The sequence below is a fragment of the Diadema setosum genome, chromosome 1 (genome assembly GCF_964275005.1).
Source record: "Diadema setosum chromosome 1, eeDiaSeto1, whole genome shotgun sequence".
NCBI lineage: Eukaryota > Metazoa > Echinodermata > Echinoidea > Diadematoida > Diadematidae > Diadema > Diadema setosum.
In genome coordinates, this window is record NC_092685.1 from 41,536,520 (window position 1) to 41,555,656 (window position 19,137).

General features: G+C 38.4%; 1 protein-coding gene across 1 annotated transcript; it reads left to right on the forward strand.

The window, feature by feature from the left end:
- The first annotated feature begins 653 nt into the window (after positions 1-653).
- Positions 654-17,155, forward strand: LOC140230681 (DNA replication licensing factor mcm5-like). Its single transcript, XM_072310824.1, has 16 exons — positions 654-867; positions 2,728-2,854; positions 3,625-3,753; positions 4,368-4,540; positions 5,589-5,744; positions 6,293-6,377; positions 6,779-6,989; positions 7,390-7,550; positions 7,909-7,977; positions 10,282-10,515; positions 11,385-11,468; positions 11,906-12,024; positions 12,571-12,699; positions 12,987-13,129; positions 14,311-14,438; positions 15,455-17,155. The coding sequence occupies exons 1-16, from the start codon at positions 713-715 to the stop codon at positions 15,554-15,556; spliced, it is 2,205 nt and encodes a 734-aa protein (XP_072166925.1). The 5' UTR covers positions 654-712; the 3' UTR covers positions 15,557-17,155.
- Positions 17,156-19,137: the final 1,982 nt, after the last annotated feature.

A 19,137-nucleotide genomic window follows, 5' to 3' on the forward strand; every position in this document is an offset into this window, starting at 1 on the left:
ACAGTCGAGTCACACACAGGGCAACGTGAGATATCTGTGAGCTAGTCTCCGATCTCGCGAGGTGATGTAACGTGAAAAACTCCGCAGCATGTAGCTGTACGACCGACCGGGGTCTCCCACTGGGGACTGCGCTCGCTATGGGTAGGTCAATCTTTTTGGGGTAGGTCAACAAAGCTTGCGTAACGCTGACCGAAATTCCCATGTTGTGAGTTTTGGAATCTTCTATTTTTACATAGGGTAATGAAAAAATATGTGAGGAGAAACATCTTGAATAATTGCTTTATTCCTCAATACTAAGCATCTTTATTTGCACGAAAGCACAAAAAATTTAATAGTTGATCATCTTTTGGGATAGAAATTTCAAAATTGTTGTATCAAGACTCATGGAAAAATATGCGATGTGATAAAACATATATTCAAAATCCTTCGTTGATATGTAGTAGTCTAAGCAGACCATACTGAGTGGTGCTCATATCTTGTATTTACACCAACGTAAGAGCTATGAACATATCAGCAAAACTGGATATCATGCACAGTTGCTTGTTCGCGCCAAGTTCGATACACGTGGTACATTTCCCGGGAAGTTTTTAAAGGTCCATTTTGACAACAGAGCAAAGAGTGCACTGATGAGCGCGGTATAACCACAGCACAAAGTGAAGGATATCGCCTCTCCTCGCAGTAACTCCCCAAACCTCGGTGATTAGCTAGAAAGATGGCAGGATTTGACGATCCAGGAATCTTTTTCTCGGATAATTTTGGCACAGAAGATCAGCAAGATGACGGCAAGATTAACAGAGCTGCTTTGCAGCGTCGATTCAAGGACTTCTTGAGAAAATTCCATGATGCGAATTTCTCATACAAGTACAGGTGAGTCCACGCAAGAGTCTCATTGTCATTCACCATTACGGCACGGACGGCATTTAAATGGCCGATGTGGCGATGGAGGGAGTGAGTAAGATGGGTGCTGTGATGATGGAAGAACGGATTGATACTCTAGATCTAGATCTACGAGATCTTGATCTAAATTTATGTGTCAGTGTTAGCCTGCCGCCAACAAGTCTCGACACTACCAGACTACCCCCCTTCTCTTCTCTAAAAAACGTTAGTCTAACTTACTCTAAGTAAAAATAAGATCTTGAAATCTCAAATGTGGCCCGAAAAAAGCAGGCCATAAAGAAATGTAATTTACATACCTTGCATACCTTGGATGTGGGCGTAAAGTTAGACTTAACTTATTTGCCCCTCGGTGTCGTCATTACATGACATTAATAACTTTTTGTTAGGCGCTGTGCAGTATAACATGGACAAAGAAATATCCCTTCGGGGTTGTATTTGTTCTTGTCTTGACTCCAGAACCTCTCTAAATTAGACTTGAAACTATTCACGGATACATGCACGCTTTTGGTAGTTGTAACAGCTAGTTAACTTTAGTGGCCCGAAATAAACACAAACATAGATCCTCGATCACTGCCTAACAGCATTAAAGTTAGATAGAGAGATAGAATACAGATAGATCCCTCGTAGTTTTATCTATGAAAGGGTGCATTAGAGCACCCTCCCAAATAAGGCGAACTGACCATACCAAACCCGCACCAGTGAGGAGCGCTTGAACTCGAGTCGAAGTAGGCAAAGTGTACCAGATCGAAGTGAACTGAGCCAAAATTCAGTATTTTTCTCAATAAACTGTTACTGTAGATGATTTAGTCTGGCAGCATTTTTGTTATAATGTTAGAGAGTCTATTTTTCACATTATCTAATTGTTAGATAAACTACTTTCTATTTCACATTCATAACAATAGACCTAACTTGTTACAAATCGAAATCTACATGTGTAATCTACTTGTAGGGTCTAGTAGACTCTACTTTCACTGATTTCACTGATTCAAATTTTTACAGTGGTTATTTTTAGGGTTTTTAGATACTCTATCCCTAATGGCCAAACTCATATTAAGTATTTTAAAACATTTAATGCTGGGTTTTTGTTTCATCTGCAAATGGTAAATTACTGTAAAGTAGGCCCTAAAGTGGAAATTTTCGTGGTGTGGAAATGTTCGCACATTTTGTGCAACCAGACGCTAGTGCAAAGATAAAAGCATGTGATTATTTTTGCACGCCACATGTTCAAGTACTTAATGTCCTGATCGGCAGAATTAAAAACACACGAAATCCATCTTACCCAACCAAGCATGAAAAATTACTCGCGAGAAAATATCCACAATTACAGTATGCCTTTAAGTACCTGATCGCGGCCACCAAATGATAGCCTTTTTTTTTTTTCTCTCTCTTTTTTTTTTTAAAGTAATGTCTAGGATTGTAGTACAGCTCCTGGCCAACGGCCATCAGGCCACTGCTATTGTTGTGCCCTGCATTATCTAATAGCCATTCTGACAAATCTTATTTATTTCATGGTGATTTGATTTTGCCTTTTGCAGCTATGGCTTTAGAATCTTGATCTAGACACTACCTACACACAATGTATTGACCACTATGCACTCTAGAAACCTGGAGATAAGTCTAAGATATGTCACAGTTAGAAGAATCTGATAATTAAATGATTGATTTCATTATTATAGACTGTGCAACTGTAGACTGTTATCAGAGATTGGGTTGTATGGGTTTTTTTTTTCTTCTTCTTTATGTGTGTGTGTTTCCCCCCTTTTTTGGCAACGGAAACTAATACATCCACCATTTTGTTTTTGTGTTTGTTTTTTTCCATATCTCTTGCAGAGATGAGCTGAAAAGGCATTACAATCTGAATCAGTATTTTCTGGATGTCAGTTTGGAAGACTTGGCCAGTTTTGATGAGGACCTCGCAGATCAACTGCAGAAGCAGCCTGCCGAATACCTGCCTTTGGTGAGAAATCATTCTTAACATGGAGCTGAAATGGAAGGGCCTGCCACCCAATCCATTAGAGAAAATTTCAAGCTTATGAATAACACTAATCACCATTGTAAGGGCTGTTATATTCAAAAGAGTTGAAGCTCCTATCATAACCACAAACATTACAAACACCTTTGTGTAGATCTATGTAGTGTTATGATTTTGGTTATCAAGTAGAGTTTTTCAGTTTTTGATGTTACATTTTTTAGCACTTGTCAATATTTTGGTTTAGCATCAGTTATCATGCAAATGGTTGCTGGTGCAGGCAACTACCATTGTATAATGAAGTCCTTGGAACCGAGTTTTCTTTTGTAATATCAAAATTTTGTTATAAGCCAAACATCAAATTATATTCAAAAGTATAATTTGGGGCCTCAATTCCTACTCTGCTGTCATGAGAATTTTGTTATAAATGTATTCATTGTGATTGGAGTCCCTGTATTGTCATTAAACTTGTCTCTTCAGTCTTAAACAGAGTGATTATGTCTGTAGGCATACAGTGTACTTTCCAGATGATTTGAAGTAATGCTTAGGTCTGAGTTCATGGTTAAAAAATAAAAACCTTAACATAGCAAGACAAAAAAGGTGATATAGACCAATGTATGATGATAAATTATGAAATGAGTTTGAGAGTGTCTCCCCTCTGTCAGTCATGAAACCTGTTCGCTTTGATTTTTTGTATTCAATTTTAATTCAAGTGCGACATCCACATATATTTGCATACTTTTCACTCTCACATCCAGTTTGAAGAAGCGGCCAAGGAGACAGCTGATGAAGTGACCAGACCCCGCCCCGAGGGAGAGGAAGATGTCCAGGACATTCAAATCATGCTGCGGTCAGGTGCCAACCCCATCCCCATCAGAAATCTCAAGGTAAGCACAATCCAACCTTAAACAAGTCCCTCTTATTCTCTCAGCACAAATTATATGGGTGAATGAGGAAGTTCTTCCTATAACGTTGAAACAGCATTCCATCACAATGCTCACCGCTCTCTCTAAGGAGTTCTCAGATGTTACAGTAGCTATGGCATATACTTTTCAATACAGAGACAGTACCCCAAAGCCTGATTGTCTCTTGTTGAGTACATTAGACTTATAGTGATGATGGTGATGGTGTTGACTCCTGTTTCTCATTGACGTTATGGTTCGATTTTCACTGCATCACAAGACTTTGTTTATGTCTATTAGTAATATTTCTATGAGTGACTAATGTCTTGTGTGAGACTGCTGTCATGCACACTGTGGGTAGGACTTGTGCACAGAATTTAGGTAATGACATACCGTATGTACACATACCAGTATATTAATTCCCATTCCTTGTTTTTTAAGGTCTTGTTATTTCACCTGTAGAAGGAGCAGTCTGATGTGAATGTAGGTATCTTTTTCTTTTTAATAAAGATGCAACACTCTTGAGATGTATTTGCTAGAAAAATTTTTTGATGTGGTCATCATTTATTCTGACTTCCAACTTCCTCTTCAAATGGCAGTCTGAAGAAGTGTCCAAGCTGATCAAGATCCCGGGAATCGTGATAGCTGCATCGGCAATCCGTGCAAAGGCAACCCGCATCACCATTCAGTGCCGAAGCTGCCGCAACTATGTGCCCAATCTCGCCCTCAAGCCAGGGTTGGAGGGATATGCGCTGCCACGCAAATGTAACACGTAAGCATGTACACAGCTTTGTTGTCAATGCGCATTCAAATGCCTTGTGCAAATTAAGTCCCCTAGTTATGTATAAGTACAGTGGAATGAGGTATAGTGGAAAAAAAATATTGAGCGGCAACTGCGAGGATGCTTTAGTATTCTCCTGTGCAAGACTTTTCTTGATCTTTCTCTATTTTTATATTTCAAAGGGAGACAAAGCAAAGTGAGAAATACATGCAGTGGGCACCACTACATCAAATTTGATTGAGAAGTATGTTAGGTGAAAATATTCTGCAGGATTCTCATCAAAATGCAATTTGTATTTGTTAGTCATATAATATCTCATATTCTTTGCTTTTCTTTGTCTTCAAATGTGATATGCTTAAAGGGAAGATAAACCCCAAGATTAATGTGGATTGAGTGAAAGCAGCAACATTAGTAGAACACATCAGTGAAAGTTTGAAGAAAATCGAACAATCGATGCAAAAGTTATGAATTTTTAAAGTCTTGGTGTTGGAACCTCTGGATGAGGAGACTACTAGAGGATATGACGTATGAGTGGACAACAATACAAAGAAAATATAAAGGATATTCAACAAAAATTCACTTTTCTGGAATTATGAAAGAGCAGTAAACCAACCGCTTTCAGAAAGCAGGGGGAATAATTGCTACCCTTAACATATGTCAATATCAAGTTGATGGAATTTGTAATTTTCATGAAAAATGGATTTTTGTAGTATTTTCTTTATATTTTCTTGATATTGTAGTCCACTCATACGTCATAACCTCTAGTAGTCTCCTTATCCAGCGGTTCCAACATCAAAACTTTAAAAATTCATAACTTTTGCATCGATTGTCCGATTTTCTTCAAACTTTCACTGATGTGTTCTACTAATGTTGCTGCTTTCACTCAATCCACATTAATCTTGGGGTTTATCTTCCCTTTAATGTCTGTAGGTCACAGCATCAAGGCCTTTTGAATGATTAGCCAACTTTTTAAATGAGAAAGTATCCTGAATGCCCTATTACATTATTTATGTCGTTCTTCCATTGATATTGATTGCAGTGATCAGGCTGGGAGGCCAAAGTGCCCCCTGGACCCGTTCTTCATCGTGCCCGACAAGTGCAAGTGCGTGGACTTCCAGATCCTAAAGCTGCAGGAGGCCCCGGAGGACGTGCCCAACGGTGAGATGCCCAGACACATGCAGCTCTTCTGTGACAGGTAAGTGGTGGTGTCTCTCGACCACTTACAGTGGAAATCAGATTCAAAGTCAAGGCGTAAAATTTTCGCAGATTGAAGCCAACAGCCTTTTTTTGCGGCATGAAATGTTCGCAAATTGCCACAGACATTCAATGCATATAGTGTAAACAAGAACTTTCACATGCAGTTTTATTTTCTAAAATCTTGGCTCTCACAAAATTTGGAAAATTAAAATACACACGAAAATTTCTGGTTTTCAAAATATAGACCTTGTTGTATACACCAGGACTTCTTGTGACCACAACAAACTAAGTAACAGAATGACAACAATGGGAAAAAATATCAAGCAGATCATGCAGATGGAAAGCTTCCTAAAATTCCTTTGCATTCACAACAAGAAAGTTTCATCTTCCCAGCACATGAAATGAGTTTACATACCTTTAGAATCGAGTGAGTGCATCAAATCATGATATGAAACACAACTGTTCTCTGATTTTAAAGTTTCAATGTGATTTTCTTGACATGAAATATTTTATTGTTTGACCAATCCCATTTCTTTAATTTAACAGATACCTGTGTGAGAAAGTTGTTCCAGGTAACAGGGTGACTGTCATTGGAGTCTACTCTATCAAAAAAGCAGGACCTGTCTCCAAGGTAAACATATCTATCGCTGAATCTGTTTATTCATGACTTATGTAACACCTGTGATGTGCTATTCCACACTGAAAAGCCTTTATACCATTTGAGAAAAAATATGCTATTAGTAAAGACATGAGTCTTTTTTTTTTTTTTTTTAAGACAAAAAAGTAAAGTAGTAGAATATCTAAACAACTGGATTATCACAGAAAACGATTGCCGCAAGGTAGAGTGTGTTATGTGATGCTCAGATCCTTCCCGAATCAGACCCCCAATGCATAAAAATATATTTTGTTGAATGTAGTACCCTTCATCAAAAGTGCATTTTATGATACAGGGACAGCAAATGATACACCAGCAAATAACACACTAGTTGTAATGAAGTGATTGAGGTGATTTCATCAATAATCTTCTACCAGCGTACCCGCAAGAACAAGGTGGCCGTGGGAATCCGCAGCCCTTACATCCGAGTGGTGGGCATCGAGGTGGACCAGGCAGGGCTCGGGCGGAGCAGCTTGTCCCACCAAGTCACACCCCAGGAGGAGGAGGAGTTCCGTCGGCTGGCCGCCAACCCCAACATCTACGAGACTATTGCCCGCAGCATAGCCCCATCAATCTATGGCAGTCTTGGTAATTACCGGATTTGTTTGTCTCATTCAGGGGTAGCTCTTACAATGATTATTCTACCAGCTAGTGAGATCGATTTTGGCATGTTGATTTACTTTCCTTCTAAAATATCAAAGTTTTTGTATTGTGATATCTTAAGTGAATCAGTGAATACATTTCATGTTACAATTGTCTTGAAGACCAGGCACTTGAAAATATAAAAAACTACTAGTATTTTCTCTTCAAAGTCTCCCTGGTACACAAATCTCTCTGTGATATCTTTAAAGTTAAACTGATGGTTTTCCAGCTTAATTTGTTTTGCATTACCAATTTAGTAATATGACATAAATTTGGAGTGGCTTTGTAAGGTGCTGGCAGTTATTCTAAATATCAATCAATCATTGTTCTGTTTTTCTTCCTTCAGACATTAAGAAGGCCATTGCATGCCTCCTGTTCGGAGGATCCAGAAAGCGTCTGCCTGATGGATTGGTTCGTCGTGGCGATGTCAATCTTCTGTTGCTTGGAGACCCTGGTACAGCCAAGAGTCAGCTGCTCAAATTTGTGGAGAAAGTTTCGCCAATTGGGGTGAGTAAACTAGAGTTCTGATTGCTTGGAAGATGCATGTGTACTGTCATTGAACGTGCCTTTTGAGAAATCATTCCATGTTATAGCCAGAGTTGTTGTGATCTGTGCACCTGGAAGGTTGACCCAACCCACTGGTTATGTTTGTGACTCACTTGCAGTCATGGCACAAAGGACACAAGAATGATCTTCTTATTTGAATAAAAATGTATTAATTGTCTCATTTATAACAGGACTAAAACCTTTCACAAAAATTCTTTGTCAGGCCGATAGCCTTTGATTAGCTATGTAATCTGTGGAATTGTAACTTTGCTCACAACCAACCGATGAACTTACAACTGGACTTCTTGCCACTTTCCAGGTTTACACATCTGGCAAAGGGAGCAGCGCTGCAGGCCTGACTGCATCAGTCATGAGAGATCCCCAGACAGTAAGTTGGTCTGTTTGCAGTGTCGGTTATTTTCAATCAATAATGGGTTAGAGGGGAATGGACTGACATGGAGTTTAGTCCAAGCTCTAATGTACCAGCATTTGCAAGGCAAATACACAATAGCAGTCAAGTCCTAGGAAGGAGTTTGTATAAAGGGCTTTTTACACTTGTGTTTCTTAACCCCGGACTTTCTCTGACCCAGGACTATCGTTAGTCCCGTACCAATTTTTTCAGCTTTTTACACTAACCCTAGCCCGAGCATCCACCGACCCAGGTGATGGTCAATGCTGCTATCGGCGCACTGAAGGAGCGGAATGGATCATCGCTTCAGGCCTGAGATATGGAGGAAAAAGTTAGTTCAGCACTTTCACTTGATCTTTGACCTTTTGACCTTTGAGGCAAAAAAAGAAGAAAAAAAAAACTTTCCAGAGAATTTCGATTAGGTTACACATGTATGCATACACCACCGTTGGTCCGGGGCTAAGCAAAAATTTACAAGTGTAAAAAGCCCTTAAGTGTGTTGGGTTTGTTTGTATGTGTGTATGTGTATGTATGTGTGTGTATGTGTATGTGTGTGTGTGTGTGTGTGTGTGTGTAGGTATGTACAAATGTTTCTGCCTTCAGCAACTTTAGACTTTCGATGCTTTTCATACTATTGTGCACTGTCAAAATCGAAAGTACTTCTTTGTAGTTTTGCTCTGTATGTATGTATCTTTCACAATTGTTTGTCTAATTTTAACAGGTTTGCAAGCCTGGTGTTATTCATAGGAATTTATTATTTGCACAGTTAAAGATAATAAAAAGTTTTGGTACCTCAAAAGTGTCCTTGAATTTCCTTGTCTTAGTTTGTGTTTCAGGTTAAAGTACCTTTCATATAACTAACACTGTGAGACTTACTCGCCCCAAAGTGCTCTCATGTCTTAGTAATCATGCAATTAACTGCGATCAGCAGCCCCATACGCATAGCGACCAGCAGTCCCATACGCATAGCGTAATCGGGCTTCGCATTGTAGCATTCAGGATCATGACAGATTTAGTATCGCAGGGTAAATGTCAACTTAAAATCCCATAAATTCTTCAATTTGAAGACTTACCAATTAACTTGAAGTATTGAAAACAGGCTTTGGGCAACGTTTGGTTCTGCCTATAGTCCCTTTCTGTTCGAATTGATGACTGAATGTGACTCGGTCGACAGAACCTTAGGAGAGCTACGTACAGTACACTGAATACTACAGCCAGTGCATGCGAACACATCACATGCACACAAATTTCAAATCCATGAACGGATAAGATGTTTGTGTGCGCATGTGCTGGCCATGGTATCCAGTGTATGTAGCTCTCCCAAGGTCCTCTCGACCGAGTCACATTCAGTCATCAATTTGAACAGAAAGGGACTATTGGCAGAACCAAACGTTGTTCGAAGCCTGTTTTCAATACTTCAACTTAATTGGTAAGTCTTCAAATCGAAGAAATTTTTGGATTTTAAGTTGACATTTACCCGCGATACTAATTCTGTCATGATCCTGAATGCTACAATGCGAAGCCCCATTACGCTATGCGTATGGGGCTGCTGGTCGCAGTTAGCTATGCGTACAATGGGCTGCACGCTGCTGGTCGCAGTCAGTGGTTTCGTACAATATTTATCGACGCTGGACAGCGTCGGCTCTGGTACAAAACCATTATTGCATGATTACTAAGACATGAGAGCACTTTGGGGCGTGTAATTCTCACAGACAACGTACTTCAACCTGAAACACAAACCAAGACAAGGAAATTCAGGGAAGCTTTTGAGGTACCAAAACTTTTTATTATCTTTAACATTTGCACAATAAACATGTTTATGAGTTTATTTCGAACAAACCCTGGGTGATGTTTTTCTTGCTTTGACTAATAGATGATTATTTCTTGTCATGTATGAATGGAGTACTTTAATTTATTCAATTCAGTACAACTTTGTCTTTGAAGCAGGTGTTTTGGGGTAGACCTCCCAACCATTCTGTATTTAAAGGAGGGAATCTGAATTTTGACCATGCCAGCCCTTGTTTCAATAAGAATTCTTATTTTTCTTGATAATTTTATTACACACTCCAATTGAAGCTGCTCTTTCTTTCCTCCTTTTGAGCCAAATCATCCATATTTTTTTCAGTTAGAAAGGTTGGGAGGTCTGTATGAGAATTATCTAGAACCATTAGATGGAAGGTGCAATTATGCTTAAAAAAATATTTAAAAAAAACCCACCAAACTTTAGTGATATGTTTTGTCTGTTCACATATTTACACAACAATTGTGTTTATTCAATTTCAGCGCAACTTTGTGATGGAGGGAGGAGCCATGGTGCTGGCAGATGGGGGTGTGGTCTGCATCGATGAGTTCGACAAGATGAGGGAGGATGATCGGGTGGCCATCCACGAAGCCATGGAGCAGCAGACCATCTCCATCGCCAAGGCAGGCATCACCACGACGCTGAACTCGAGGGCCTCCGTCCTGGCCGCGGCCAACTCCGTGTTCGGTCGATGGGATGACACCAAGGGGGATGAGGTAGGGGGCACATGTTGCAGTTTTGTAATACCAGCACTAATGGCATTCTACACTCCTACAGGGTCGCCATATATATAATGTGCAGAGAGAGGCTTTATACTCACTGTAATGGGGGACTTCGCTTTGCATGTGTGTGTTCTGTGCACTCACAGAGCAATTACACAATGTATACCTAAACATTTGAACATGCTAGTCTGCACTCCTTGATTTAGCCGGTTCTTAGCTACTCATATACTACCACGGAGCACTGTCCCCCATGAGGGTAAGCCTAGCGCAATTCCGTTTCACACACTCACAGAGCAGTAACACTAGGCGCATGGCGAGTAAATACTCTTGTATGCATATAGCCTCTGTGTGTATAGTAGATAACATGATGAGATGTATGACATGCAGCACATATTAGACATGTCTCTTGTCCCTGATTTTCCACTGTTGTGTACAATCTCCATTGATCTTCCATTCTGGCTGAATCATGCAATATCTTAAGATTGACCAATCTCGAAGTTAGATATCCTGTATTCATTATTGAATCACAGTGATGCAGTAACAGAGCAAGGAGATATATAGTCTCCAACATGCTCATGTCTTATATGATGTGTAGAGTGAAACGCTGTTTATTTGTAGTCACACAGAACTGAGAGGGGCTGATATTATGTTTCCAGTCTGCTGTCCTGCCACTATTTCTGCGTTGTTACTATGGTAGATGCTATCTCACATTTTTTTTCTTTTAAACAAAGTGAGGAACTGCACCAACAAAACAGTCCAGTATTCAATTAAATACAGACAAATGTACGCCATTATTTATTGAAGATGCCAATGATGTGAAGAATTAATCGAATATGATGCTGTTTGTATTCCTGTCTGCACAGAACATTGACTTCATGCCTACCATCCTGTCTCGGTTTGACATGATCTTCATCGTCAAGGATGAGCATGACGAGGCGAGGGACACTGTAAGTTAAATCTCATAGTTTTACCAAAGTTTATTTGTATATTGGTATATGTTTAATGTGTGGTATGATTCAATTTTTTTTTTCCAAATAAAAACCATAATTTTCATTTTTTTTTCATGTCATACCAGAGGTTAGCATGCCAGTTGTGTGTGTGACCACTCCTTTCCTAATTAAAAAAAAAAAAAAAAAGCGTGTCTGTGTATAGAGATCACAGAAATATATTTTTCCATGTTTCAACTTGGATGAGATTTTCTTTCATCCTCAATAGACTGTAGATAGGAACAAATGAGCATGTTTGACAACTCCCACTGTTTGGTTTCACTTTTTCTCTTTTTTAAATGTCTGTAATAAACCCAAGAACAGCAGAATTGATAAATTAATTATGGTCAGTTTGGGTTCATTGTCAGCCTCCCTTCTTCCTGTCTGACTCCTTGTAGAGGCTGGCCAAGCACGTCATGAACATCCACATGAATGCACAGATCACAGCTGCCACTCCCGCCCAGGAGGGAGAGCTCAGCCTCAACTTCCTTAAGAAGTACATCGAATACGTCAGAAGGTATGTCGCTTTGAAATGGCAAGAATATCTTTGGCAACTAGTTAAATGAATGAATGAACTAAGTCAGTGCACCAAGTCGCTTGCTTAGTTTTCAAAGAAATTAACTGAATGGTAAGAAATGAGAAGTAGAAAAGGTACTGCTGTGAATAGATTGGCTGGTGTTGTACCGCATGGAATGTGTTCATACCTCAATGTTCCCAGTGTATCATATGATACTGATGTTTCAGCAATTTGAACACTGTTACTGCTTGACTGACATTATTAATTTGTGGGGGCTTATATTTGCCTTCTATTTAAGCTGTATAATGGGGAGAGCAAATACAGGTTTTATCTGTAAATGTACATTCTGAGCTTAATATACCAAGAGACCTATGCAGATAAAGTTCTGTATGTTGTAATAGTAGTATAACAAACCATGTGATCTGATGATGTCCCTGTTGGTAGCAATACTGTTCCATAATGATAGGTTCATAAGTTGAAGATATTCTCCTATCTTACAAAAGTATTTACAATTTAGAGTTTTGTTTCGTTTATTAAAATCTGCAGTAAGTGTGGCCCTCGCATCTCTGACGCCGCCGCAGACAAGCTGAAGAACCGCTACGTGAGGATGAGGACAGGAGCAAGAGACCACGAGATGGAGACAGACAAGAAAACCAGCATCCCAATCACTGTGCGGTAAGTGATGTCCCACTTCCAGTAGTACTTGTTGTTAGGGAAACCATGCTATAAAACATGATTGTCCAGTAATTTCATATTTGATACATAGAAAAAGAAAAGTGAGGTGTAGTAGCTCCATAGATATTTTTTTTAATTATTGCAAATACTCTCTTTGTTTCAGACTGACAATGTCTGGCAATGTACTAATTGTAGATATAATAGAATGAAGAGTAACATTTGCTGCATAATCTGAACTATGTTCCTCTCTGCAGTACATGAGCCTTCTTTGTTTTTGGTATCTCTAGACAATTGGAAGCTATCGTGCGGATCTCGGAGTCCCTCGCCAAAATGAAGCTGAAGCCCTTTGCCAGTGAGGCAGACGTGGACGAGGCACTGCGACTTTTCCAGGTCTCCACGCTGGATGCTGCCAGGACCGGAAATTTGTCAGGTCCGTACTCCAGAGAAGTGTTGAGTCATCTGTTCTTTGTCAATTAATGTATCGCCAAATACTAGTAATTGAAGGCTGCCTCTTTTGATGTTAAAAGAAACAGTTGAAAGATCTATTGAGTACAAGACAGGGATTTAGCATGTCAAAACCAATTTATTAAAAACCCGGTAGCACTGGGAATGAAGGTTCACCTGATTGTATTTAATTTCATGTGCTGCCCACCAATGGGACATTAGGAAAATGTGACTAGTGCAAATTTGCTGGGATAGAATTGCTGTCAGCAATGATATGTGCATCAAAGTGCACACTCACCGGTAATGTGAGACTCCAGTTCAGATTCTCCAAGTGTCTGCGTACTCACATAGAGATCAGCGATAGAACTGTACACAATTTATTATAAGGATTGCCGAATATAATCTGAATTGGGCCAGCCTTCCTATCACATGGTATCCCCAACGCTACTGAGTCTTTAGGCTAAATTATCAGCTATGGGGCCTGTAAGACAAACATGTACAAACTTGTTTCAGAGGGCCCTGCCATGAAAACTAGTACGGGAAGTAACATGAACTATTCAGTTTGAAGCTTATTTCCTGAATGATTTCCTTTTCATTTGCATCCTGTTTGTGCCACTTCTTGTTTGTTTGGTTTAATTTGTCTTAGCGAAAAAGAAAGAAGAAAATTATGCTATTCTTTCACAAATTGGCATTCGGTTATGACTATGGCTAGATAAAAGCTGTTCTTATCCACTACCCATTCAATGACATGAAAATAATGAGCTGTTGTCCAACAAGACCTAAAAGTGCATCTAGCACACACATCCAGTAACCGTCAGATGTGGACCTGTTTGAATAAGGAAATTTGTCAAATATTATCTTGTATTGGTTTAAAAATTTATCAAACCAGGGGATATCTTATTGGATATCACATTGTTGTTGTTTTGATTACAATTTGGCAATAGTTTTTGGGTGTTTTTCTTTTTTGTTTGTTTTTTAAACTGGGAGTTATTTTATTGGATTTCACATTGACTTTTGGTATGAATTTGTGAATAGTTTTTGCAAAACAGGGATATCTTTCTGGATATCACATCGATTTAAACCTGCATCTGTAGAAACTCTGCACCTTTAGTATGTTAGAGCATCTCAATAGAGTATCTCTCAATATTTGTGAACTTTCATCAACAGGTGTGGAGGGCTTCACAACTCAGGAGGACCAGGAGGAGTTGAATCGCATTGAGAAGCAGCTCAAGAGGCGCTTTGCCATCGGATCCCAGGTCTCCGAACACTGCATCGTTCAGGACTTCCTCAGACAGGTGAGTGGGTGGACGGGCCCCGAGGGTTTGGTCCAATCAATATACTGTATATGCCGAATATTTCGCGAGGTTTTTATTTTCGTGAATTTCGCGAGTTACATGCTACTTGCGAAATTAAAGACGCGCGAAAATAATGACTACAGTCCCAATGTGAATGTAACGCACACATATACATTTTTCCATTCAGTACAGTACTCCACAATCGCGAATTTAACTACTCGCGAAATTGTCCGGAAGTTCCGATTCGCGAAAATTTAGACTTGCTAAATATATGGCGTATACAGTAAATGGCAGTTTTTTGCTCTGGAGGCCAGCTCTCAATTGCAGTCAATTGCTGACCATGAGCAACCTATTGCTTTTTCAATGTGCTGTAAGAATTGCTTATGATGATGATATGATTCATTGCTTCAATGACAGTTGACTTCCAAGTTCTATATAAGTGGGTCCAGGTCTGGACTTTAGCTGTGTTCAGCATGGTAGCTAAATGCTCAGCCACAGTTAACTTTTTGTAGGTTTTGTTGTTGATTTGGGGTTATTACATTGATATTGATATTATGATATGCATCCTCACAATACGACTTTGCTAGGCAATGCATGGCTTGAATTGTCAATGGTTTCGTAGGTCGTAGTTTGTACCAAGATCTGAATAATGTTGTGACTTCATTACCTAAGATGCCAACCACAAATCCTGTGTAATTTCCATACATTCAGCTTGTAGTCGTCCAAAATGATTCTGTGATACATATATTTATCTAATGAGATATGGGAATTCCCATTTTGTTTTGTAGCACTGTGAATATATGTTCTAAAGGCCAAATAAAAGTATAGATTTTTTTTTAGTAAGTTGCAGTGGGCCATTCAGAGATAAATAAGCACTGTATGTAGATCACATAAAACACTCAGAGCTAAATATAGCAAATCCCTTCTTACTTTGAAAGACAAATGAAAACAGAAAATGTTGCAAATGATGTTGTTTCAAGTAACAATTCTTTTGTGTTTCCGATTTCTTTGTCCAGAAATATCCAGAGCGCTCCATCCACAAGGTGATACACCTGATGATGAGGCGTGGTGAGATCCAACATCGTATGCAGCGCAAGATGCTGTACAGGATTAAGTGAGGGAGCTGTAAGAATTGATGCCATTCCTTCCGGGAAAGTTGCAGCATGCAGAGATCATCTTTTTGTTGCAAGGGAGCGTCCATCTACATAACATGTCTTGATCGGGGCATGACAATTTTTCTCTCTTTTTTTCCCATTTATTTTAAGGAAGGCCAGAAGTAACAAATGTCAACTTCTGCACCAAAGTGGCAAGAGCATTTCCTGAAGAAATAGATATCACAACATTTCCTCAAGGAAAATTTGTGATTTCCCGTCTTTGAGATAATGCACATTGCACTATTTTGTTGGAAACAACATTTGTTAGTCATTTGATGTGCAAATTTTAGTTGATATGCAAAGTCTATAGATACAAAAAAAAAAAACCCACACCATTTAATACATGAGGTATACAGTATCAAGAGGGTAGCTTTCAAAAAGGAATTATGCAGGTTGGAAATATGTGATTTACCAACAAACAGTATAATCCGTAATGGACAGATCACATGTTTAAGGGTATTATTTCTTTGAAGGGACTATGATCATGAAATGTTAACAGTTCTTCATTCCTTGAGAGAAACCCTGTGAATATTACAGATTTATTTTCTGAGATTTATAGTTCAGAATGAATAACATGTTTAGTTTTTAAGCACCATGTTATGTTATATGATAACAGTTAATTTGATGTGCCTGGGCCAATTCTTTTTTTTTATTATTATTTACTGCATTGTGAATAATGACCAAGACAATTTCTATTTCACCACCAAAAGTTAAATTTGGAAGAAAAATCATACCAGTGAGTAATGATGCTGGCTCAACACAATCTGATTTAAACAACAGGGTTTGCCCATTTCACTGTTACTAAAATCTGCACTGCTAGACTAAAAATTGAGCAATTCAGTTGGGCAATTCAATTGTTTCCTAAACATTTGATTGCATCACTTTATACCCCATCAGATTATGGTAATTGTACTTGTAGAGCAGTAATTATGCAACTGCTTTCTCCTTTTACTTACAAGGCTTCAAATGCCGCTTTACCTCATCAAATATTTTGCATGATTTTCCCCCCCCCCCCCTTCTCCATTATTGATGTCTCCTGTTTGTATGTGACTAGCGGTTACTAGATTTTGGTATTGTATTTCAGATATTGAGAATGTATATCCTATTTAACAAGTGATGAGAGAGGGAACTTTCATGTAGAAATGTATATAAAAATTGCTTACTGTAGAAGCTACCTCTGTACCGTTAATTGGTTTGAGGAAAGCAAAGAAAAACATGAAAAGGAAGCAAAACAAACTAACACTTGAATAGAAAAAATATAAAGCAGTTACTAAAGAGAATGCAAGTGTATTTTGTTATATATTGTACATCTTCTTGAAAATTATGATTCTGGAAATAAACTGGAAATTTCAGTGCTAACATTGTTTAGCAATAAATCATACCTAATCAGAGCCATAAGTCTTTGCTACCTTAAGTGCAGAAGAAAAGACTCCTGTAGTCGATGCATATGTAAATATTCCCACTGTGACCATATCCAAACATCTTTCAGATGCTCATTGACCAACATATTATGATAAATGTATGTATCTGCAGTGTTCTCATTGTAAATAAACTTTGAAAATTATACAATTTAGCATCCATGTATTATTTGTATGAAAAGTGGTGATGTGTACCAAGTGTGCGTAGTGATTTATCATAATTTGACAAGAAAGAGAAACACGTAAAATCTTTGTATTTGAAGAGAGATGAGTGGATTCAAATACTCTTAATTCAAGAAAATTGTTGCATTTCAATCATATGTTATGTTTTGTGTGTGTGTGTGTGTGTGTGTGTTCTCTGTCTCTATGCATTTAGATGTCTTCTGTGTGTTTTGAGTTGCATAACTTCAAGATTGAGGGGAGAACAGAAAATTCAAACTATCTTCAGACATCGTAATAAACCGTGCCATTGAATCAGACCATTTTCAGTTTGTATAGAAGTATGTTACATGAATGCATGTACTTCTATAATGAGGAGAAAGAAAATGGTACAACTGTTACAAGACTTTAAACGGTGTGTACAGTTCTGGTCGAGGTGAGGATTTAGCTTTTAACGTTTTGCGAGATATTCAGAAACCACTCTATGAGATGTCAAAGAGCATGCAATTCTAAAGGGTATCAAAAGTTTATTTGATGAAAATCGGTTTTGAAATGGCTGAGATATCCAAAAACAAGGTGAAACAAAGAGATCCTAATAAAGTTGTGGCCTGTCGCCTTTTATTATTATCCCTTTTTTGAATATCTCAGCCATTTCAAAACTAATTTTCATTAAATAAACATTGAATCCTTCTTAAAATTACATGCTCTTTCAAATTTCATAAGAGGTTTCTCATTATCTCGCTTAGAAATGTTCAAAACATTAATCCCTTACCTCAACCAGTACTGTACAGTCCCTTTAAAACATTTCTGTGAGGCGTAGTCAGAGGTGGTAACAAATCAGTGCATAATGCACTTAACATGTGAAATTACATTAGTTTTGTAATACATGTACGTGTATACTCTGATTTGAGAAATTTAATGTTTTGTGACAATGGTCAGTTTGCTGTGTATATATCAGCACCGCAACAAGATCAGCACAGTAACAAGATCAGCACAGTAACAAGATCAGCAGTAACGCACTTCTTGTAGATTTAAAGAGTGAATCTCCCGAGTGGTTGAAAAGAGGTATTTGTCATGTTGTGTGCTGTTGTGTTCGTGTGGGTCTTTGTCGGTACTCTTCGTCATGGGAATAATAAGATTCGAAATATTTCCAATACAGGAATAGAGATAAGAATCTGAAGAATTATTTAGTTACTGAAGTATGCATCGTGATGTTAGTCATTTGTGAAGAGAAGAAATAAAAAATGAAATCGAATCATTTTCTTGTTGGGTTGACAAAAGTTATTTAGATAGAAATAAACTACTGATATAAATATAATTATTATGAATGAAAAAAAAAATTAGAAATTTCGAACGCAACTGGATTACCACTTCCATTTCATTTTCCAGTTGGCTTCACTAAATAGGGTAAAAAGAAAACAAATGGAATGACAGACGTTTTCTCAAAATCGGACATAAAATGGAGATTGTTTCAACCTGTTTTCATGAAAAAAGATGATGATAGTTTTAACCACATAATTATGCAAATCAGATGAGGGACCGATGTCACTGCCCCACACGTCTGTCATTGAAATAAGAAGCCAGTTCACAGTTCTAGTCTGAGCATGTGCAGATAAAGGTCATTGCAGACCTTCTCTTGAAATGAATTTGCAACTGCAGGTATTCAAAACCTAAATAGGGCTTCATGACAACTGTGTTATAAATGAACAGGGTGCAGATTGGTATTTACAGGTGAATATGTATTCTTTTCAGCAACATTAACAAAAGCAATTCATGCAGACCTGACATCTAAATTACCACTTCCTGCATGGCCGTTTTCAACTGCTCTTCGTGAAGACTATTCCATCTTTTGCAAAGTGTGGTTGGAGAGGTCATAAAAGATCAGTGCTAACTGTGAACTGGCTAATTATTCTCTGTTTTGGCAAGTCATTAACTTACATCTCTCGTATTAAGTTATTACTGTGCAGG

What these genes read in the sequence shown, in the direction of transcription:
- LOC140230681 (XM_072310824.1), top strand. Translation starts at nt 713, where the DNA reads ATGGCAGGATTTGACGATCCAGGAATCTTTTTCTCGGATAATTTTGGC. An exon ending in CTGCCACGCAAATGTAACAC is followed by an intron (nt 4,541 to 5,588) that starts GTAAGCATGTAC and finishes TATTGATTGCAG; the next exon opens with TGATCAGGCTGGGAGGCCAA. An exon ending in AAGCAGGACCTGTCTCCAAG is followed by an intron (nt 6,378 to 6,778) that starts GTAAACATATCT and finishes ATCTTCTACCAG; the next exon opens with CGTACCCGCAAGAACAAGGT.